The 23444-nt window shown below is 43.3% G+C and overlaps 1 protein-coding gene across 2 annotated transcripts in view; it reads right to left on the bottom strand.

The window, feature by feature from the left end:
• ABCA4 (ATP binding cassette subfamily A member 4) overlaps positions 1-23444 on the bottom strand; it is a 136895-nt gene that overhangs the window by 44609 nt on the left and 68842 nt on the right. For both annotated transcript variants that reach the window (XM_060142471.1, XM_060142472.1), the window contains exons 15-24: positions 22450-22671; positions 20378-20582; positions 12086-12151; positions 9502-9591; positions 7557-7731; positions 5731-5862; positions 4650-4789; positions 4023-4160; positions 2812-3005; positions 1642-1726 (exon numbers count right to left, since the gene is read on the bottom strand). In XM_060142471.1, the coding sequence (XP_059998454.1) occupies positions 1642-1726; positions 2812-3005; positions 4023-4160; positions 4650-4789; positions 5731-5862; positions 7557-7731; positions 9502-9591; positions 12086-12151; positions 20378-20582; positions 22450-22671 (1447 nt within the window). The remainder of the gene's footprint in view (positions 1-1641; positions 1727-2811; positions 3006-4022; positions 4161-4649; positions 4790-5730; positions 5863-7556; positions 7732-9501; positions 9592-12085; positions 12152-20377; positions 20583-22449; positions 22672-23444) is intronic.

Below are 23444 nucleotides of genomic sequence, written 5' to 3'. Positions count from 1 at the left end.
TCTTTGTTTTAGAAATGACTCATGTGGAGGGATTTCACAGCTTTCAACCCGGATCCTTCTGCCTAGCTGGACTGGAAGGCTTGTTTTAAGTCAAATATGCAAATTAGACTCAATTGTCTTCAGCTCTGAGATGACTTCATGCTGGGGCCGGAGGGCTCCTCATGGGAGGAAGCAGCTCTGCCCTAACAGCTCTCTAGGGGTCACGTTCATTGTTCTCTTAGGAAGGAAATCGAACCTGAAGCTGCTGGATTCCCAGGAATTGTGTCTTAGACGTGTGTGTCAGCCTTTCCAGCAGCAGTCCTTCAGGGCAGTAGGGCTTTCAGCGTCTGGCAGGGAGGTCTGCGAGTGTGTGTGGTATGTGGGTGTGTGTGTGTGAAAAGCCTTCCAAGGAGCTAATGGGGATTGAAATGATCTTCCTTCTCTTATTTCGGGTATAACTACTTACTGTGCTTCCCACCCTTCACAGCATCTCTCTTCTATTCAAAGAAAATAAACTTTTATTTAGAAATAAAGTAATATTTAAAAAATTCACCTCAGCCAGCAGGCTCTGTTTCCACCTTAACTTTGGCACACACAGTAATTAAATGTATTCTTTTAAAAAAAAATTATTCAGAAAGCAGGGAGGGGCCCATGGCAAGGCAGACTAGGAAAAACACACAGAAATGTTCTAAAAAGATGTGTTCACGTTCACCACAGGTTCTGTCAGTGCAAAGAGAGGGTGGGAGAGTAAATATGATGCACCTCTGGGCATTTTGCCTCAGCTTTTAAGCGTGGTGCATAAATATTGTCTCGTTTTCTTGTTTCACCAGATTTTAATTAGAAAAATATTTGTGCTAAGTAGGAAACTTTGTCTTTTCTTTGATAAGCAGCTATTTTCCCCCTTCATTAACTTGGATCAGTACATAGGTTTAGTTTTGCTCGTACTTAGGAATATGGGAAGTGTGGTATTCAAATTGTGAAGACGCCCCGGGGAAAGGATGAGAGGCAAGCACTCAAGGAGAGTGGAAAGAGCTGCTGACAAGCACTCTAGGGCAGGAGGTCAGGTCCTGCACGATGAGCGCTTCCACAGCGAGAGCCTCTCTTTGGCATCTTCCTGGAGTGGAGGCACCCCTTATGAGGTCTGACACACTCTAATCCAAGCAAGAACCACTGGAAAACTTGGCAACTGAGAGGAAAGCTGGGCGTGTAACAGGGATGTGCAATATTCCTCAGATTTGGCATCTACACCATGCAAACTGACTCTCTGGAAAAGTGCACGATGAGGGCTGTGGCTCCACTGTAGGGCTCCAGCTGGCACCTTTAGAACCCCTTTTCTCCAGACACTGAGGAATGTGGCTTGGAGCCAGGCAGGAGGACCCCAGGAGTGGAGGCTTACTATGGACAAGGGCAAGGAGTGAACAAAGACTGGATTCGTCATTAAAAGGAGAGGGCCCGTAGGTCCATGACTTTAACATCCCTTTGGGAACTGAGGAGGAGAAAAAACTCAAAGAAGAAGATGAGCAATTGCATGACTGTGGGCTTGAGAAACACACAGAGTGTTCTATTTGCTCCCACTGAAATGCACGACAGCCGGACACACCCAACAATACCCAGAGATGATCGCCAGACAAGAACTGAGGTACAGTCTGCCTGAGTCCTTACCGTCCAAGACTTGTTCTGGAGTTATCTCATCGACGCAGGATGGACACCTGATGGAGAAACCCTTAGACGCACAGCTGCAGGTCCCCTACAACAGATGGACGTCAGTCACTTCTATAGCATCTCCCTAATGCTCACTGGTCACCACCATGCTTTGTTTCTCACGCCAAGTGCAGTCAACACATTTTTCTTCACTGTTTTAATCTATCACTTCATCTGAACATTTTGAAGCTGTGGCTGTTTGATTTTGTTCTGCAGAGCGTGTGAATCAGGCACAGAGAGAACCTTGAAGGACCCCTTTGGCTTGTCATTACTTATGTGAAAGCTATAGGTTGGCCTGTGCAAGACATTCTGCTTTTCCCTCCCCAGGGATGCATGCTGGGCTGTGGAAGTCTATCCAGGACTGGAAAACCCAGAAGCAGCCAGACGCTTAAACTACAGGGGCCAGAGGCATAAATAATGCTACAATAAAATAAGCATGACAAAACAACTTGAATGTGAGCAATGCCTTTCTCAATGAGCCCAAAGCACATTTATAATACTTTATCTCACTTATCTTCACCACATCCCCAAGAAGCAGAGAGGCAATTATCAGTTTCATTCTCTATGTGGAAAATACCCCACAACAATGAGGAATTAAGGAATTTGCCTAGCATGACACAGTTTGTTCACCTTGCAGCCCAGACTTGAACCTGGGCCTCCTAACATGCTGAGTTGGTCTCTGCTGGTTGGTATTTTTTCACTTCACCATTTTCAGGTTATAGTTATCAGGGAATCTTTTTCTTAGCTTTCATTTACCAATGAAATTTGGGTTTAATTAGGGAACATAAATGTTGGAATGAAAAAAGGAACTTAAACAACTACTGTCCTTTAATTAGTGTAACCTCGCAGAATAAGTCACTCCCTTCTATGTTGCACCAAACCACATGTGCAGTTTAGGATTCTGGCCTATAATAATCAGAGGTCGTTTAAAACTAGTTGTTTTATCTGGGGTAAAGCATCTCTGTAGGAGAGTTCAAAACGCCCTTTTATCAAAATCTACAAATGGTTCCAGAAACAAAGAGGTCAGTTCTGCTGGCTGGAGTCTGATTTAGGTAGAAGTCCAGAACGACAGCACCACACTGTGCGTTCCTTCTCACCCAGGACAGGCTCTTTCCCTGGACAGACACAAACCTTACAGCCTCCTCCTTGGCCCTGGATGGTCTTCATCTTGCGCACCAAGGTTAAGTAGAAGCCTGTGCCAAAGCAGTTCTTTAGGAAGAGCGGTGTGCCGGAGCAGTAGAGCCGTCCCCGGGCTATGATGGCGATGCGGTCCCCGAGGATGTCGGCCTCGTCCATGTGGTGAGTGGACATGATGATGGTTCTGCCTGCAAGGGCAGGGGTCAGGGGAATCACCAGGCAGGCCTGGGCCAGGTGTGGATGGGAGAGGATGTATGGCAAGCTTCCCATTATATGGGTTGCAAAAACTGGGAGTTAATAAATAAAAACAAGTTTTCTGCAATAAAGTCTAGAATATTAGAATAAAAATGAAAACAGCTAACGTTTTTAGCATCCTACATATTGTAAAGCACTGTTTCACGGATTATTTCTTCATTAGACATAGGACCTGATGCAAATAAATCACCATATATGGGACATGTTCATTATAGTCAGTCAGCATCTTTTGAGTTCTATATGTGTGTTCTCTGGGTCATTAAGCACTGCATTTATAATCTTTGCAAAGAACACACACACACACACACACACACACACACACACACATACACACACACACACACACACACACACACACACACACACACACACACACACACACACACACACACACACACACACACACACACACTCTTTGATACTAGCTGGAGATGTCATTGAAAGAAAATGGTAATGAGGATTCCAGGAAGGCAAATCGACCGCAGGATTGAACCACACCACCACTTTTACGGGCACTAGCTCTGCTTGCTGTCTCTTCTGCATCTGTACCTCTGGTTGCACGTGCCACGACAGAGGAGGAAATGTCACACTTTGAGACATCTCCATCTGCAGCAGTCCTCTGCAGCACTGAACACAGGCTCACTGCCCTCACACCTGGTTTCCAAGGGGGAATTTCACTAGAGCTGCTCCCACTGTTTCAGACAGAAGGGCTGCAGGTCGAGAGAACTTTCTAGAGCATTTTGGGAAGTAGGCTGCTTCATCAGTAACTCCCTGCTTGTACTTGTGTAAAATATCTCAGGAGGCTTCATCTAGAACTTATAGACTCCCCCAAGCCAGTGATAAAGCCCCATCTGAGTACAGCTGTGGCCCTTACAAAATGCTAGGTGTGAGAGAGTGGAGAGACCCATAAAGCCTCAGTGAGAGCACCGGCGATGCACACTGGCCATTACCTGAGCGATATTTCAGGAGCAGGTCCCAGATGGAGCGCCTCGAGTAGGGATCCACCCCAGAGGTGGGCTCATCCAGAACCACCACCTTGGCATCTCCCACGAAGGCAATGGCAACGGACAGCTTCCTCTGCATGCCACCTAGAGGTACAAGGCGGCAGGGTCACGGGAGCTGTGGACAATTGGAAGAGAAGGGCCCAGGGCTGACCTCGTAAGGAAGGCACCTTAGATCCAGCAGCAGCGTGATGTTGCCTCCTTAGATATCCACACAGTGTTCAAAACTCTAGTGGTACAGGCCTCGTAATGCAGGAAAGAAAATCCCTGCCTCCTAGGCTCAGACCATTTGAAGACTGTTCTCACCTTTGAGTTCAAACACATAAACATCAGAGCAAATACAGCCCAGGCTGCTGCAAGATAGTGTTTCATGTGGGAAATAATCCAGAGGTGGGTTGGTCTTAGATGGTCAGAATAACTTTATAGAATGTTCCAACCCTTAGGAGCTCTCCTGTTATAGGCCTAAGAATATACACACGCACACACACATGCACACAGGCATATGCACAAGGCCCTGTGCACTGGGAAACCACGGATATGCCATCTGAAGCCCTGTCTTTTCCCAACACCAAGCACCTGAGAGATCCTGCGCTTCTTCGTTCCTCTTGTGGTGGAGGCCTGTGTCCTCCAGCATGGCTTCCATCTCCAGCTGGGCCTCCTCCCAGGACCTCCCTTTCAGCTGCGCGTAGAATAGGATGTGTTCAGCCACTGTGAGACTATAGGGACGGGGCAATGAGAAAGGCAATGTGCTCAGCAATTCCACTTCTAGCAATTTACCTCATAGAAATAATTAAAGATGAGCACAAAGATTTAGCAATCACGATGTGCATCATGGTGTTGTTTATAATAGAAAAATGAAACAAAATACCAACCCTGCCAAAATATCTAAGACAGCTGAAACAGCACATTATACAACGGAATAGTATGTACACATTAAAACTTATTGCATAGAAGAATATGTAATAGCACGAAAAGATGTTCATGATATCTTAGGTTTAAAAAAGCAATCACATTTAAAAAAACAGGTTACAAAATGGTATGCAGAGTTTTATTCTCCTTTATAATTTTAAAGTATATATGTATATCTATACATGTATAAGAGAAAAATTATATATCAAGGTGTTAACAGTGGTTTTCTATGGCTGGTGAAATTACAGGTGACTTTTATTTTTTGTTTTAATCTATATTTCCTTCCTTCCCGTCTTCCCTCCTTCTTTGCTTCAATGACTGTATATAACTTTTTAGATAAGAAATAAAAGTTTGGGAAAAAAGCAACTGAAAAGCTTCCTCAAAAGTCAGTTTTTAATGCCTGGCTGAAGAGGAAAAAAGGAGCGATGGTCTCCTCTCTGGTCCCTGAAAGGGACCAGACTTCTGGGCAAGTACTGAGCAAGGGGCCCTGGGACCAGCCACCCTGACAGAGAGAAGGCAGCACCACTCTTCTGAGCAGGAAGAGCTCAGCTCTGAGTGCCAGAGGCACAGTCACATGCATGTCTCGTTGCAAGCAGGACAAAGGACCCCGAAGGTGGGGGAAGCCAAAGCAGAGTACTGCCTTCTGCCCCCAGAGCTGGCATCCCTCGGCTGCGCTCTAGAGAACGTGTTGTTGGAGGGCAAGGTGAGGTTAGGGCATGGGGAGGGTCTCAGTTCCTGTTCTACTTACTGGTGGAACAGGATGTTGTGCTGTGGACACATGCCAAGGCTCTGCCGGATAGCATCCAGGCTGGTTTCAATGTCCTTTCCCCTAATGAGCACAGTCCCGGATGTCGGTGGCAACAGACCCGTCAGGATGGACCTGCCAAACGCAGGAGTCAGTGGTTGAAAGGCTGGCCTTTAGGAAGGCCTTGGGACAGCAGCCTCCACCCCAGGGTCGGTGATTCTGACCCTCAGTTAAACCCCAACCATCATCAGCTGCAGGAACCAACAGTTTCCTGTACGGGGCTTAGCACCAGTGTGTACGTCCAGGCCCCTAGGAGGATGAGCACATCCGCCTTCCTTCTCTGCTTCACTTATTTCCTAGTTCTTTCAGGCAAGCACTGATGGGTGTACACTGATTCCCAGCTGTAGAATGCTCACTTGCAGCCGGAGATCCCTCCCCAACTCAGCCATCACAGCTCCTGGCGCTGTAGGGGGCTCAGTTAAAGGTATCCAGCCCATGGGTCCAAGTTTTGCCTGATGTCACCATTACGAAAGGCAAGGTCTTATTGAGAAGCCGAAGCGTTCAACGTGTATTTGTTGATTAACTGATTGAACCCAGGCCTGGGAATTATCACCACAATAATTTTGGATCCAAAATAATAAAAAGCCCAATAGGAATGTTGATTTATTTTGTAAAATGGGAAATGACGACGTTCACCTCATGGGGTTTTTTTGGGAGGATTAAATATAGTTAATACCTGTAAAGCACTTAGAACAATGCCAGAATAAAGGAAGACTCAAAAATATTATATTACTTCTATTGAACGTTGTGTTCTGGCCACCAGGGGACATTGCATTTCACATTCATGAAGTAATGTGTTTGCCTTTGGGGTCCTGAACAGGGCTTGGGGCTCTCTGACCATATTAGTTAAGAAGGAGAGAAATCAGCTAACCCTCCCAGCTCTGTCCCTGAGCCAGATACAATCTCAGGCTCTCTGAACTGGCCTGTTGATCAACCACTAGAGGGAAACAGAACCAAGTATAATGGCACCAGCCCCACATTCCATTCACACTGAACCGCCCTCAGAGAACATTCCAATGCAGGGTGTACACAGCTGTTCCTTCCTGGGGCTCTCTAAGAAGCCAAAGGACCTGACGACTGCGTTCATATGGGTTCCCTGCCCTGCTGCTCCTCGGGAAACCTTAGCTGGCCCTGTTTTCCTTCGCAGCAGATGACACTCAGGGCCCTTAGAAAAGTGAGGGGAGCTTCCTGACCTGAGGAGTCCATGCAGAGCCTTCATCTTCCCTGAACTTAGTTTTCAGTTGCCAGGCAGTTACCCCACAGCCCCTTTTAACTTTCTCCAGAACTACCACCAACCCTCATAGGTAGGAAAAGGGATGCTCTCTGAAAGTAAATAGCGCTCTACAGACAGAGGGCATGTGATGGTGGTGGCCACGACTTTATCACCACCATCATGACGGCAACGCTGGGGAGGCTGGGGGTAGGGAGGCCGGCTCGCAGCATCAAAGACAAGAGACAATTTTGGGAGGACCTGGCTCTTGCCCCCAGGGAACCATTACAACTTGGTGACCTTGGGAAAGTCACTTCAGCTCTCTGGATGTCCACTTCCCTGGCACAAAGGGGGCAATAAACTTACTACTCCACCTCTGTCTCCAATTTCATGTGAGGATCAAATAAAACAATATATGAGAATAAGCTTTGAAAACTGCATTGTACTTAACACCTTCCTGGGACACAAATATTGACACATTTTTGTCACTAAAACTCAATGGGCAAGAATAGACTGAAGCTAAAAGAGGAAGAAGAGAGCCAGAAAATTAGAGACTCACAAGGTCGTGGTTTTCCCTGCTCCATTGTGACCGAGAAATGCGGTGATCTGGTTTTCATAGAAGGTAATGTTAAGACGGTCCACAGCTGGCCTGCCATGGTGCTCAAAAATCTTTACCAGATTCTTCACACACACCCCGGGAACCAAGCCTGGGAGCTCACGTTCAAAGAAGCAGTCTTGTTGGAAAAAATGAACATGATGTAACAATGCCTTAGTGTACACATTTCCCAAGGTTCTTTCTTCAGACTATTGTCTTCTGCCCCCATGGCTTTAGCTATGACCTTTGTAAGGATGACTACAGAGTAATAATGGTAATAATAGTGGCCAACATTTATTGAAAGGTTACTCTGTGCCAGGCATTATTTCAAGTGCCTTACATGGATTTCCTCATTTCACCCTTACTACAGCCCTAGGGGAATAGATATTGCTGTGCCCATTTCTATTACTGAGGACACCTAAGACACAAGAGACATCAAGAGTCCAATCAAGGTCACGTGGCTTATGAGTGGCAGAGCTGGGATTCAAACCCAGACTGCACGCACTGTCTGTATGGAGAGTTAGCCCTAAGCTCAGCCTTCAATCCCAGGTCCTCATTTCGGATAGTCTGCTGGGCATTTCCTCATGGATTTCTTGTAACAGCTCAGGCTCCTCATTTTCTTCCCCAAACAACATTTTCCTTCAGACTGTCCTATGTTCATTCTTGGAGCTGCCGTTCTCCTGGTCACCTTGGCTCACATCTTTGAGCCAACTCTGACTGAAACTGAATTCTTGCTCCTCAGAACTCCAGAGTTTCTCCAGTTAGGGTGGGACAGTCCACTCTTCTTCACTCCTTTCCCTCTAACTCTGTCCCTCCACTTTTCGACTTCCACACCCCCCTACGGTGTGAGGTCCACTTGGTGTTCACTTCTGCCTGTCCTCCAGTCTCTCCCTGCTTTAGTTCACTCTATACAGCGTCACTTAATTTGTCATCTTAATATTGTAGTTCTGAGCACTTATTCCCCTGCCAAAAAAAAAAAAAAAAAATCCCGTTGCTTCTTTTCTCTGTGCCTCCTGGTCTCGCCTAAAACTGAGGTGGGACCAGCCCCCAACCCCCTGATTTTGGTCTTGGAATTACACTCTGGGAGAAGGGTCTTCCCACAAGTTCTGCTGACTGGAAACCACAGGAGCCACAGGTCTCTGACCTCAGCTTTGCGAAATGGCACCTGGGATGGACCAGAGGCATGGAGGCTGGACCCTCTCATGCAACATCAGGTGAAGTCCAGAGGCCATGCTGCCTCTCTAAACCCAGGGTGAGGATAGCAAGAACATTTAGTATCCACAGAGAAATTCATATGCTTAAAGAATAGAGAACATGGTGCGGGGGGAAGTACAGAACTGGTTCAAGAGGGAAGCTAAGGGAGGCAAAGGCCAGGGGAACACTTGCAAACTTAGTCCATGGGTTGAGGAATTATTAGGTAACTTCCACGGTCAGGAAAGGCTTTTGATGGCTTGAATGAATGGACTTCTACATTTGTAAACCACGAATGAAATGTAGTCAGCTCCTTTAGACTCTTTCCCCCTGTGCACAGGAGCATTTATTTTCGTCTTTCCTTATAGCTCATATCCGCTTTAAGACCTAGTGACCCAAGTTATTGTTCTTGCTAAATCCTCGGAAGTCAGCACATTTGTGCAATTCACTTGGGGTTTGCCTAACAAGGGCACAAACACACCACATACTTTGGATTTGCTTTCTCCAGGAAATATGCGTTCATGTCTGGCTGGACCATTCATTCCGCACATGTGCAGCTGGACCCTTGAGAAGGTATTAGGTTTAACCCTTGTCAACAGAGACAGTCAGTTTCCTGGGTTCCATTTCACCCCAGTCACGAGGTGTTTTACTCTGGCTCTGTGCAGTGTTCTGAGCCTTTTCCTTGCCTCTGTTCTGCATTCTTTATTGAGGTTTTTACCATTTATTCCTTCTGGGTGTTCTGGGTCCTCCATTTCCTCTGTTACAGGTTCCGTCTTTTCCAAGGCCCTTTCTTCTCTGGTTGAACACCCTGCACCAACCAGAAGCCACTGTTACTCTCCTGGTGAGACATGAGAATCAGGAAAGGCAGGAAAGGAGGGGAAAAGAAGGCGGAGCAGAGTTTCCTACCATGGCTGGAAAACACAGCTCCCTCAGAAGGCCAAGTTGGCATTCCCAGGACAAGCCCCGAGCAAGGCTTTGCCAACCTCTGACCTGCGGGACTGTGAAGTTCCGGCAGTGGCTGGAAGGGCCTCCCAGCTGGCTGATTTGGCAACCTTCGTTGAGCCCAGAGGGAGTTTTGTAACAGGAGTTTCACACATCCTCTTAAAATGCCAGGAGGAGCCCACAATGTCAGATATTGTGATTAAAAAAAAAAAATTAACTTTGAAATGGGTTAATTTTCTTTAGCTCGTTAACAGTATTTTTCACTCCAATCCAAAACATGTCAAAGTCATGATGAACCTTGAGTAAAAGTCCATTCAAGCTGATATGATGGGCAGCCAGACCGAGACATCGTTGACCTGAGGAATCTACTTTTATGGGCATTCATGTATTTGGAGATTAATACCAGAGTTGAGTCTGGTTGACGTACAGGCTTGCACAAATTGTGAATTGCGGTGTAAACACACAAACGTTCTCACACTCACACATACACCTACCTCCCCCCACACCCCCAAAGAGGCACTTTTTGTAAACTTGGCATTTGGTTTAAAAGGATATCAGGACATCCTGAAAGCGGAAGAGAAGCAGAAAAGCAAGCCAGCCAGAGAAGAAAGCAGGGGCAGGAGGAAACCATTGTCGCCAAGCATCTAAAGGCTCTGGCCTCAAGGGCACATACATGAGCAGGGTGGACTTTTCAATGCTGCAGCCCACCAGGGCCTCTCTGTCCACACCGCTGCCTGGAGATTTGCAGGCTGTGTGGTGGAGTGGCAAGTAATGGGCCTGGTGGTCAGGGACCCGCCCCCTCCAGTACTTCTGTTTTCTGAAGGACTTTAAATATACTGCCCACAGTTCCTTTGATCTCTTTACTAGCTATCATACTGCACTAATGTGTAATAATAAAATAGCAGGGGGAGATATTCTTCTAGTCACTCTAGTGAGTTCCTTGCCAGGAAATGTATGTCCCAGTTCCAGATTTTGTCCCAAGTGAACAATGGGAACTGGGTAAGACACTGGATATCTCTTGGGTTCCATGTCTTCATCTGTGAAAGGAGGGGTTTCGGTGGAAAACCTCACCTCTTTTCTAATTTTAGAGAAATTTAGGAATCTATTTCAGTCTAGCCTGTGAGACAGGTGAAAAACATTTGGTTTCTGTTGGCAAAAGCATGACTCATTTTTGAAGGAGCACATTTGTCTTAAGATTTCTCTTTTCTTTTTTTTTTTTTAGAGGCAGCGTATCTGCTGAGATTATAGAGGGGAAAAAATGCCCACAAGTCCTGATATTCATTGAAATTAGAAACATTCCAGGAACAGACTTCTGTGTTGAAAATTCCCATTTATGATGGGTTATAATTTTATTACAGTGGAAATTTAAAAGTTTATAGATAGACAAGAAAGACAGACAAGCCAACATAATGGAGAAAACAAACTGAGCTGTTGAAGTGCTGTTTGTTCGAACCATTAAAAAAAAGGCAACCCCCCCACCCCAAAACTTTTAAAGGTCCTAGGCTAATCGCCTAGAGAAAACAAACATCTATCTTAGTGCTTAAAGGATAAATCCTGGCCCAGGCCCAATAGTACAAAGTAAAGAGCAGGTAGGTGAGGAACAAACAGATTGGAAAGCATTTCCTTTGCTTCCAGAAACTCCTAGCTCCAGGGGAGTCCCCAGCTCTCAGCTCTGGAATTTCTCTGCCTCCTCATACCTCACAGGAGTCTGTGGTTTCCCCCCAATTCTAGAACTCTCCTTTGGCCTCCTATCCTATTCAGGAGGAAAGGTAAATTTTATCTAGGATGCACTCTGGGCAAATGTCCTTTTAACCCTCTTTCCCAACCAGAGGAAAGACCAATACTAAGAGAATCTGGGAGTATTTGCCTTGAAGATCACAGCTCTGCGCCAGCCTCCAGATGGGCCCTTCCTTTGGGAAAATAAATTCATTTATATTTGAAAAAGTAGAGAGGAATAAAAAAGCAGATGAGGGGAGGCAGCAGAAGATGAATGTAAAGATTCCTCTATGATTCTCTGGATCTGTTTGCTTTGAACTGAGAAGTTGCAAAACTTATTTGCACCCTGAAGTGGTCTGGCCTTCTTTTAAGAGTGTACTTTAATCTACTGGGCACGACCAGGACTCAAGGGTTTATCAATGCTCAGCCATCACCCTGGCCCAGTGACTCACAAAATATGGGCTCCCAGAGGCTGTGATGCTACACCAAGGAGCAGAGCCCTCAGCAGACAGCTAACCAATCAGGAATCTCACACCTCACGTAAGAGCCACCGCTACAATGCACACACATTCCACGCAGAGCCAAAGGAGCTAAGTTCAAACATTTGTTTTACTTTTTTTATTAAAAAATTAAAAATAACTTACCTTCACCACCTTGCCAATAAGACTCTTGTAGAAGGAAGTACCAAGGAAGTGGGGTTCCATAGTCCCCTAAAAATAGATAGGCGAATAAAGAGAAAAAGCCTAAGTAGCTCCACCTTACCACAGTTGTATAAGATCTAGAATTTATCTACCCGAACCTCAGATTGTAACTGTAGATATTTATAGCTCATAAGCATTACGTGGCTATCCACATGCTTCCTCCAAGACGACTACTTCTAATATGTTTTAATTCAAAAGGTCATGTTTTGGGGGTGAAACTGGCAACACTAAGACTGATGATCTTGGCTGACATCAGTTTTCTAAGAAAAAAGAATCTAAGCATACCCCCCCTTTTTTTTTCACATATTCTTATTCTATTTTATTGTTATTTTTTAAAATATAAATTTATTTATTTATTTATCTTTGGCTGCGTTGGGTCTCGTTGCTGCGTGCGGGCTTCCTCTAGTTGTATTGAGCAGGGGCTACTCTTTGTTGCGGTGCGCAAGCTTCTCATTGCAGTGGCTTCTCTTGCTGCAGAGCATGGGCTCTAGAGCGCAGGCTCAGTAGTTGTGGCGCATGGGCTTAGTTGCTCTGCAGCATGTGGGATATTCCCGGACCAGGGATCAAACCCCTGTCCCTTGCTTTGGCAGGCAGATTCTTAACCACTGTGCCACCAGTGAAGTCCCAAGCATACCCCTTTTCAACAGTTACCAGATAATAACAATAATGATGATAATCACTAACATTTGTGGAATGCTCTTTCTGTGTCAGACATAACTGTAAGTGCTTTCTATGTGCTAAATAATTTAATCTTCAAAACAACACAAGAGGATAGGTAGTATTACGATTCTTGTCAATAAGGAAATTAAGGCACACTGAGTTTGAAGCATCTGCCCAAGGTCAAAACAAGATATGTTGAGGTGTGTGGTAGAATACAAAATAATACTTGGTCTTTGTCCTCATTTCCTGGCACAGAGCTCCTAAAACCATTGGAGTTTCCTGAGTAATAGGAATGCCTTTTGTTATTCATAATAGTTCATTATTAGTGTGAAGAAATGCAAGAGATTTTTGTGCGTGGAATTTGTATTCTGCAATTTTACTGAATTTTTAAATTAGTTCTAACAGTTTCTTTGATGGAGTCTTTAGGGTTTTCTACATATAAAATAATGTCATCTACAAATGTTACAGTTGTACTTCCTTCCCAATTTGGATGCCTTTTATTTCTTTTTTTGTCTGATTGCTGTGGCTAGGACTTCCAATACTATGCTGAATAGAAATGGCGAGTGGGCATCCTTGTCTTGTTCTTGATCTTAGAGGAAAAGCTTTCAGCTTTTCACTGTTGAGTATGATGTTAGCTGTGGGGCTGTCATACATGGCCTTTATTATGTTGAGATATGTTCTCTATGTACCCACTTTGCTGACAGACTTTATCATAAATGGATGCTGAATTTTGTCAAGTGCTTTTTCTGCATCTATTGAGATGATCATATGATTTTTATGTTTTGTTTTGTTAATGTGGTCTATCACATTGATTGATATGTGGACATTGAACCATTCTTGTATCCCTGGATTAAATGCCACTTGATCATGCGTTATGATCCTTTTAATGTATTACTGAATCTGATTTTCTAATGTTTATTGAGGATTTTTCCATCTTTGTTCATCAGGGATACTGGCCTGTAGTTTTCTTTTCTTGTGGTGTTTGGTTTTGCTGTCAGGGTAACGTTGTCCTCGCAAATTGTGTCTGGAAGAGTCTTCTTTCTTTTTTTTCTTGGTGAGTTTAACTAAAGTTTTGTCAATTTTATCCTTTCAAAGAACCAGCTCTTTCCTATTGTCTTTTTAGTCATTTCATTTATTTCTGCTCTAATCTTTGTTGTTTCCTTCCTTCTACTTTGGGCTTCTATTTTTCTTCTTTTTCTAGCTTCTTGAGGTGTAAAGTTAGGTTGTCTATTTGAGACTTTTCTTGTTTCTTGAGGTAGGCATTTATTGCTATGAACTTCCCTCTTAGAACTGCTTTTGCTGCATTCCATAAATTTTGGTATGTAACATTTCCATTTTTTATTTGTCACAAGGTATTTTTTTTATTAATCTGATTTCTTCTTTGACCCATTGGTTATTTTAGCATGTTGTTTAATCTTCATATGTTCGTTAATTTTCCAGTTTTCTTTGTATAATTAATTTCTAGTTTCATACCATTGTGATCAGAAAAGCTGCTTAATACGATTTAAACCCTCTTAAACTTAAGACTTGTTTTGTGGCCTAACATATGACCTATGTCAGAAATGTTCCATGTACTCTTCAGAAAAATGTTTATTCTGTTGCTTTTAGATGGAATGTTCTGTAAGTATCTGTTAAGTCCATCTGGTCTAACATGTTGTTTACGGCCAATGTTTCTTTATTGCTTTTCCATCTGGATGGTCTATCCATTGATGTAAGTGGGATATTAAAATCCACTACTATTATATTTCTGTCTATTTCTCCTTTTAGGTCTGTTAATGTTTGCTTTACATATTTAGTGCTCCTATGTTGGGTGCATAAATATTTACAAATGTTATACCCTCTTGTTGGACTGACCCCTTTATCATGATGTAATGCCTTCCTTCATCTCCTATTACAGTCTTTGTTTTGAAGTCTATTTGTCTGATATAAGAATAGCTACTTTGGGTTTCCATTTCCAAGGAATATTTTTTCCCATCCCTTCATTTTCAGTCTTTGTTTGTCTTTATATCTAAATTGTGTCTGTTGTAGGCAGCATATAAATGGGTCTTGTTGTTGTTTTTCTTTATCCATTCAGTTACTCTATGTTTTTTGATTGAAGAATTTAGTCATTTACATTTAAAGTAATTATTGATAGGAATGTGCTTATTGCCATTCTGTTAATTGTTTTTGCTGTTTTTGTAGCTCCTCTCTGTTCCTTTCTTCTTCTTTTATTCTCTTTGTGGTTTGAGAACTTCCTTCAGTGGTATGCTTAGTTAGATTCATTTCTCTTTCTCTTTTATGTACTCATTATAGATTTTTGTAGTTACCATGAAGCTTACATGTAAAAACTTATACCTGTAACAGTTTAAGTTGATAACAACTTAAGTTGATCCCATTCTGAAGCTCAACATTTTTACCCTCCCCTCCACATTTTATGTTTTTGATGTCACATTTTACATCTTTTCCTCTGTGTATCCCTTAACAAATTATTGTAATCAGTTATTTTTACTACTTTTGTCTTTTAACCTTCCTACTAGTTTTATAAGTAGTTAATCTACTACCTTTACTATATATTTACTTTTCCAGTGATATTTATTCTTTCACATGTTACTAATTAGCACCCCTCCTTTTCAGCTTAAAGGAGTCCCTTTAACATTTCTTATAAGGCCAGTTTAGTGATGATGAACTCCTTTAGCTTTTGCTTGTGGAAAATGCTTTCTCTCTCCTTCAAGTCTGAATAGTAACTTTGCCAGAGAGGACTTTTGGCTGGAAGTTTTTTTGTTTTGTTTTGTTTTCTTATAGCACTTTGAATATATTGTGCTACTCCCTTCTAGCCTGCAAAGTTCGTGCTGAAAAATCCGCTGATGGTCTTACAGGGGCTCCCTTGTACACGACAAGTTGATTTTCTCTTGCTCCTTTTAATATTCTCTCCTTGTCTTTAGCCTTTGACATTTTAATTATAAAGTGTCTTGGTGTGGGTCTCTTTGGGTTCATCTGTTTTGGAACTCTCTGGGCTTCCTGGATCTGAATGACTATTTCCTTCCCCAAGTTAGGGAAGTTTTCAGCCATTATTTCTTCAAATAAGATTTCTGTCCCTTTCTCTCTTCTCCTTCTGGGAGGCCTATAATGTAAGTGTTGGTCTGTTTGATATTATCCTGTAAGTCCTTTAAGCTATCTTCACATTTTTAAAATTCTTTTTTCTTTTTGCTACTCCAATTGAGTGAGTTCCATTGCCTTGTCTTTCAGTTGACTTATCCTTTCTTCTGCTTCATCTGGTCTTTTGTTGAGCCCCTCTAGAGTATTTTTCAGTTAGTTATTGCATTCTTCAGCTCTGTGACTTCTATTTGGTACCTTCTTATATTTTCCATCTCTTCGTTGAAGTTCTTGCCTTGTCCATCTATTCCTCCTCAGTTTGGGTGAGCAGCTTTATGACCATTACTTTGAACTTCTATCACGTAAATTATTTATCTCCATTTCATTAAGTTTTTTTTCTTAAGTTTTATCTTGTTCTTTCATTTGTAACATATCCCTCTGTTTCTTCATTTTGCTTGACTCTCTGTGTTGGCTTCTATACAGTAAATGAAACAATCACTTCTCCCTGTCTTGAAGGAGTGGCTTGATGTAGGAGATGAAACTTTTTGTTCAGCCCTACCCCAGCTCTAGTTGTCCCTCAAACCTCTGTGTTTGTCCAAGCAACCTATTATATTTTTAATAGCTCCTGGTAGTTGAGGATGTACTAAGACCTGTCAGTGTCTCAAAGGGGAGGACAGCAGCACCTAGATGCCAGGTGATTGGAAGCCAGACCCTTGGGCAGCAGCTTTTATAAGTATTCAAATGTATACAGTCCTAAGGGGCCACAAACTTAAGTCTCACTGGTCACCAGAGCCAGATGATCTGGAGGTGTCCCCTGGGTGGCAATCACAAAAATCCAGGCTCCAGACAAGTGCATAAACTCCTTTCTGGGAGATACTGGTGAGCTGGAGTAGAGCAGTGTGAGAGTGCCAAGATGGCATCCACAGCCTGCGTTCCTTGAGAGCAGCTCTGTAGGCCACTAAATATGTGCCAAACCTGAAGCCTTCCCCTCAGTCCAAAGATCCAGGACAAGCAAAGCAGCCCCTCACAGAAAGATTGGTGTGTATTCCTCAGTCCACTGTCTGTGCAGTGCCCTGTGGGTGGTAGCTTGCCAAGAACCATCCTTCTGATTGCCACAGTCCATGGAACCCAAGAACCCAAGCTACTCCAGCCTCAGAGTCAGGCAATCAAGGGATGTCCTCTGGATGTCAGCTGCAAAAATCAGGTGCCACATGCATGTAAAGATCCCTTCCAGGAGACACTGACACTCTGGAGCATGGCAAAGGGAGAGCACAAAGATAGTGCCCACACTCCGAGGACTGGAAAGGGTTACAGTTAACCCCGAGATGCATGTTTAATTAGAAACCTATCCCTTAGGACACAATCATGAGGATTAGCTAATAGGCCTTCTTCACAGAAAGACTTAGCTCCTGAGTCTGTTGCCTCTTACTGTGCCCTGGTGGTGACAGCTGTTTAAGAACTCTTTCTTCATTGATTACAGTCCTGTGGGATCCACTAGCATAAGCCCCACTGGCCACCAGAGTCAGGAGATATAAAGGTGTCCCCTGGCAGCAGTCACAAAAACCAGGTCACCAGAAAGGGGTATGAGCTCCTTTCTGGGTGACACCAATTATTACAGTCCCAAGTGACCAGGAACACAAGCTTTCAGAGCCAGGAGATGAAGAGGTATCTCCTTAGAGGCAGCCACAAAAATCAGGGCATGAGATATGTGTAAAGGCTTCTGTCCAGGAGACACTGGTGTTCTGGAGCAAGCAAAGGGAGAGCACAGAGATGGTGCCCTCCAGTCTTTGTCCACAGAGAGTGTTCCAGCAGGCTACCAGATGTGTGTGTTAAATTAGATGCCTGCCCCTCAGGCTAACACTTTAGTATAAATAGGTGAGTCTCCTTCACTTTAAGCCTGGACTCAATCAGCTGCCTCTAAGCTGGGCCCTGGACAGGTGAGTCTGAGCACATACGCCCTTTAAGTGGCATTTCTTAGATTGCTACCATCTTGTGGGTCTCAGGATGTGAGCCCTGTTGGTTTTCAAAATTAGATGTTTTGGGGGCTCATATCTCAAGTGCATGTTTTAAAAGTTGGGATGCCTGATGTGGGGTTTGAATACTTTGTTCCTCATGGAGAAGCTTTGGGTTCTGAGATCCCTCCTGGTTGTGGGTCACTGTGCCAAGCTTATGGTGAGATTGTGACCTAGACTCTCCTACCCACTTTGATGTGTTTTTCTTCTCCTTTGCCTATGTGTAGCCATCACTCAGCTAGACTTTAGGTTTTTTTTAAAGAGGAAATTGTTCCATATGTAGCTGTAGACTCACTTGTCTATGAGGGGAGATGAGTTCAGGATCTCCCTACACTGCCATCTTCTGAAGAATTTGAACAGAGGGTTGACACCATCTGACCTAGATTCTGAAAGGATCTCTCTGAACACAGTGTGGAAAACAGACTGGTAGGAGATGATGACAGAAGAAGGAGGCTTGGACTGGGAAGGTTGTATAGAGTTGGTGACAAGGGATCAGATTCTAAATCTGTTTCTAAAGTCGAGCCAACAGCATTCACTGATGGATTTTTAGTTCCTGGACTTAAGTTTCAAATGCGGGTTCTGACAGTCCAAGTTGAAAGACCTTAGAAAGAATAAGATTTTTTTGAAAACTGAAGTATAGTTGATATAGAATGTTGAGTTAGTTTCTGGTGAACAGCAAAGTGATTCAGCTATATATGTGTGTGTACATACATACATACACACACACACACACACACGCACATATATATATATATATACTTTTTTAGATTCTTTTCCATTATAGGTTATTATAAGATACTGACTATACTTCCCTGTGCTATACAGTAGGTCTTTGTTGTTTATCCATTTTACACATAGTATTGTGTATACGTTAACCTCAAACTCCTAATTTCTCTCTCCCCACCCCACCCTGTTATCACTTCTGGTATCATAAGTTTGTTTTCTATGTCTGTAAGTCTATTTTTGTTTTGTAAATAAGTTCATTTGTACCATTTTTTTAAGATTCCACATATAAGCAATATCATATGATATTTGTCTTTGTCTGACTTATTTCACTCAGTATGACAATCTCTAGGTCCATCCATGTCACTGCAAATGGCATTATTTTCTTCTTTTTTATGGCTGAGTATTATTCCACTGTATATACGTACCACATCTTCTTTATCCATTCATTTGTTGATGGAAATGTAGGTTGCTTCCATGCCTTGGCTACTGTAAATAGTGCCGCTTTGAATATTGGGGTGCATGTATCTTTTCAAAGTATATTTTTCTCCAGATATATGCCCAGGAATGGGATTGCTGGATTATATGGCAACTTTATTTTTAGTTTCTTAAGGAACCTCCATACTGTTGTCCATAGTGGCTATATAAATTTACATTCCTACCAACAGTGTAGGAGGGTTCTCTTTTCTCCACACCCTCTCCAGCATTTTTATTTATAGACTGTTTAATGATGGCCATTCTCACTGGTACCTCATTGCAGTTTTGATTTTCATTTCTCTAATAATTAGCAATGTTGAGCATATTTTCATGTGCCTATTAGCCATCTGTATGTCTTCTTTGGATAAACGTCTATTTAGGTCTTCTGTCCATTTTTTTATTGGGTTGTTGTTTCTTGTTACTGAGTTGTACGACCTGTTTGTATGGTTTGGAAGTTAATCCCTTGCCAGTTGCATTGTTTGTAAACATCTTCTCCCAGTCTGTAGGTTGTCTTTTTGTTTTGTTTATGGTTTCCTTTGCTGTGCAAAAGCTAATAAGTTTGATTAGGTCCCATTTGTTTGTTTTTGCTTTTATTTCTTTTGCCTTGGGAGACTAACCTAAGAAAACATTGCTATGGTTTATCATGTCAGAGAATGTTTTGCCTACATCCTTTTCTAGAAGTTTTATGTTATCATGTCTTATATTTAAGTCTTTAAGTCATTTTGAGTTTATTTTTGTATATAGTGTGAGAGTGTGTTCTAACTCCACTGATTTACATGTGGCTCTACAGCTTTCCCAAAACTACTTGCTGAAGAGACTGTCTTTTCTCCATTGTATATTCTTGCCTCCTTTGTCAAAGATTACTTGGCTGTAAGTATGTGGTTTTATTTCTGGGCTCTCTATTCTGTTCCATTGATCCATATGTCTGTTTTTGCACCAGTACCATGCTGTTTTGATTACTGTAGCTTTGTGGTATTGTCTGAAGTCTGGGAGGGTTATGCTTCCAGCTTTGTTCTTTTTCCTCAGGATTGCTTTGGCAATTCTGAGTCTTTTATGGTTACATATAAATTTTAGGATTATTTGTTCTAGTTCTGTGAAAAATATCATAGGTAATTTGATAGGGATCACATTAAATCTGTATATTGCTTTGGGAAGTATGGCCATTTTAGCAATATTAATTCTTCCAATCCAAAAGCATGGGATACTGGAATAAGATTTAAACTAGATGAAAAGGGGAGGCTGGGGATCTGAAGAACCTAATTACCTTTACCCTGTGGAGGGGGACACTTACCTGGAAACACCTGGTCAAGATACCAGGCAAGCAAGCCATACAGAACAGCATCAATAAGCATCATCTTCATGGACATCAGAAAACTGAATTCATCCCCTTCCACGGGACTATTCCCAATATTGTTCCACTGTAGCCCCAGGCCTTGCTCTTCAAAGCGAGCCAGGTACTCAGTACCAAACCCAAATGCCACAGGAGACAGAAGGCTCTGCAGTGGGGTAAAAAGGGCATGAAAGATGAGCAGAGGGTCTTTTACCCAACCCAACAGAATCTACAAGGTAGGAAGGAGGGCCAAAAGAGGACCCATGTTGTATCCAGGTGTAAGACCACCCCAGGGAGTGCGTAAGGCAGTCTTCCTACAGGAATATAATTCTGGGAATATCTTTCAGGCCTCAGGGACCCCCACCCAATACTCACTGGGCCACCTCTCACCTGTCCAATGGAACACAGTAGTGTACAGGAGAAGACAAAACCACATAGCATAACACAGCAAAGGACCAAAGGTCTTCATGTTTATCTTCCTAACTTTCCCCCCTTCTTCCTACCTCTTTCTTAAGATCTTACAGTTTTTGGTAGAACAAAGAAGCTTACTTGAGCTGCTTTGTGAGAATCCCATTAGAAGTGTCCATAAAGTCATCAGTGTTCTAGGGAAAGCTAGAGGGCTAGGCAGGGGATGGTCTCATGACCTCCTGAACTCTGTCAGCCAAAAAGCCCTCAGGTTACATTGACTGTCACCTTTTCCTATCTCCAGACTGGGGACAATCATTTTCTTAGGTTCTCCTTGGAGAGCCCAAGTAACTGCACAGGTGGCATACAGAAGGAAGTCTGAAGAGGAAGTTCCCCAGCCACATCCCCACAGGTGGTCCATGGCATGGCAGAAAGCACATAAGCACATGCAGAGGGATGAGTTATTCCCACTTGCTCTGCTGGGTGACCTACCTCTAGTTTGAAGGACCCACGGTGGTGTTCAGAGTGTCTCTCTGAAGAAGGAAGGGATTCTCTAGCTATATGTTCACAAAAACCATTAAAAAAAATCTCAGCCCAGCCCTGGTCCACAGAGCTTCCAGAACTATAGCTTCCTGGCAGACCCACACACAAGAAACTAGTTGTGGCTTCAAAGTACCAACTGTCTATGCAGTATACCAAGATAGCCCAGCTCTGCCTACAGGCTGAATCATAAGGATTTCTTGCCCTTTGTGATCATGTTGGAAAATTGGGTGCCATAAATGACAGCAATTAATTCTTATTTAACATGAGAAATAAAAGGCAGATGCCCTGGCAACACTAGAGCCACATAAGCTTGAGTCGTGAGAACAAGTTTGACTTAGATTTTCCCCAATGAGAAGCCGGTGGTAGTCCTTTCTCAACTGCATTGTACAAAGCAGTACGGATAGGGAGATTCTGGAGGACAAGGAAATTTTCACCCTATAGGGCTTAGAAGCTATTTAGCCTGGTTAATGAGAGGGTGTAAATAGATCATTTGAAAACAATTAGAGTAAAAGACAGTGTTGTTTGGGCATTGTGAAGAGGTCTCTCAGGCAATCCAGAGTCAATTTCCAGAGACCTCTCTTGGCAAGAGGGCCTGACTGGCTCATTTCGGCACCCCTCTCTGAGTGCACTCGTAGAACATGACAGAGACACTGTAGAGCTGCTCTGATTCAAATTCTTTTGGAGACAAACAAAAACTTTTAATTTACGGAAACATCTTTCTGGACAGAATAGTTAGGGGGCAAGCTCCCTCCCTTATGAATCTTCTCAAATGTTAGGAAAAAAAACCTGAGTGAAATGGGCCCAGTTGTCCTCCTCTTATGGATACACAAAGGGACCCATGAGCTGAATTGGTTTTCAATTACTCCCCAGGGCAGACTAATCAAGCAGATTTGGCGAGGAGGAACTCTTAGGTTGCTCAGGGTGAAGAATGCTCCCTCTTCTGTACCTGTGCCTTCAAACCTTGTGCCCCTTTGTGCCAAAAGGCAAAGTGGATCCCCTCAAAGGGCAAGCCGGTCCTCTCAGACTGCTACATACCCCTCAGCTGGAATGCATCATATTCTAGGTGTAAGCCCAGGGTCCCTTACCACAGCCAGCTTCAGGTTGGCCGTCATCCGGTCCTGCCAAGCAAAGCAGAGAATGTGTGGCAGGTAGAGGGTGAAGTAGATGACACCACTACAGGCTGCTGCCAGGCTGGCCCTGGAGAAGAAGGTGCTGAGCAGGAAGCACTGCATGATTGTAGCAGTGGAGAAAGCCAACAGGAATAGGAAGAGGATGAATGGATTGCTATAATGCAGGATCCTTCCATGCTGAAACGAAAGAGACCACTTGAGTCAGTAATTTCCACCCACATCCAGGGGCACCACCCCTCTCAGGAGTGACCTCTGTGCTGTGATTCTGGGGCTTTCAGAAGCCCTCTGACCCAAAGGGATCTCTCCCATCAGCCTGCTGTTGGTGTCCAAATTTCCACATTTAAGACTCAATGTGTTGAGTTCCTTTAGTTCTAATTATGTCATTTTTCCCCAGGAGGGTAACATATTAAGCTACCTATCAGTACTGAGTAATTATTATGTGTTCACTAAGGAAATCCTTGGGAAGGGGATAGTGTAGAGAAATAAGCCTAGAGCAGGGGAGGAAGATCTGCAGAGGGGGTCCTGGAGCATCAGTAGCTCCTGAGATATACTGAGTAGATGAGGAACAAAAGAGGGAGGTGGGAGACCATCCAACAAGCTTTAACATTTTGCCTGGGGCCTGGCCTGCTAACTTAATCATTTATATTGGGTTGGCCAAAAATTTCGTTCGGGTTTTTCCAAAACATCTTACGGAAAAACCCAAACGAAATTTTTGGCCAACCCAATACTTATATTCTGAGATTTGCCTCTCATATAGGTAAAAATATCAGTAGTTAATCCACATCACTTGGAAGTGGATTAATCCTCCAGACCCATAATATCATACAAATACATTTCATAGAACCTGTGGGCAATATTCAGTATCTTTCATGTTAACTAGTGGGTCAATTACTTTGGCTATGTAGAAAATAGGACCAAACTAGGTATTTTTAATAAGGGAGCTGCTGTCC

The sequence above is a fragment of the Lagenorhynchus albirostris genome, chromosome 2, assembly GCF_949774975.1.
Source record: "Lagenorhynchus albirostris chromosome 2, mLagAlb1.1, whole genome shotgun sequence".
NCBI lineage: Eukaryota > Metazoa > Chordata > Mammalia > Artiodactyla > Delphinidae > Lagenorhynchus > Lagenorhynchus albirostris.
Note: the sequence above shows the minus strand (reverse complement) of the source record. Positions and strands in the feature narration are given on the sequence as shown.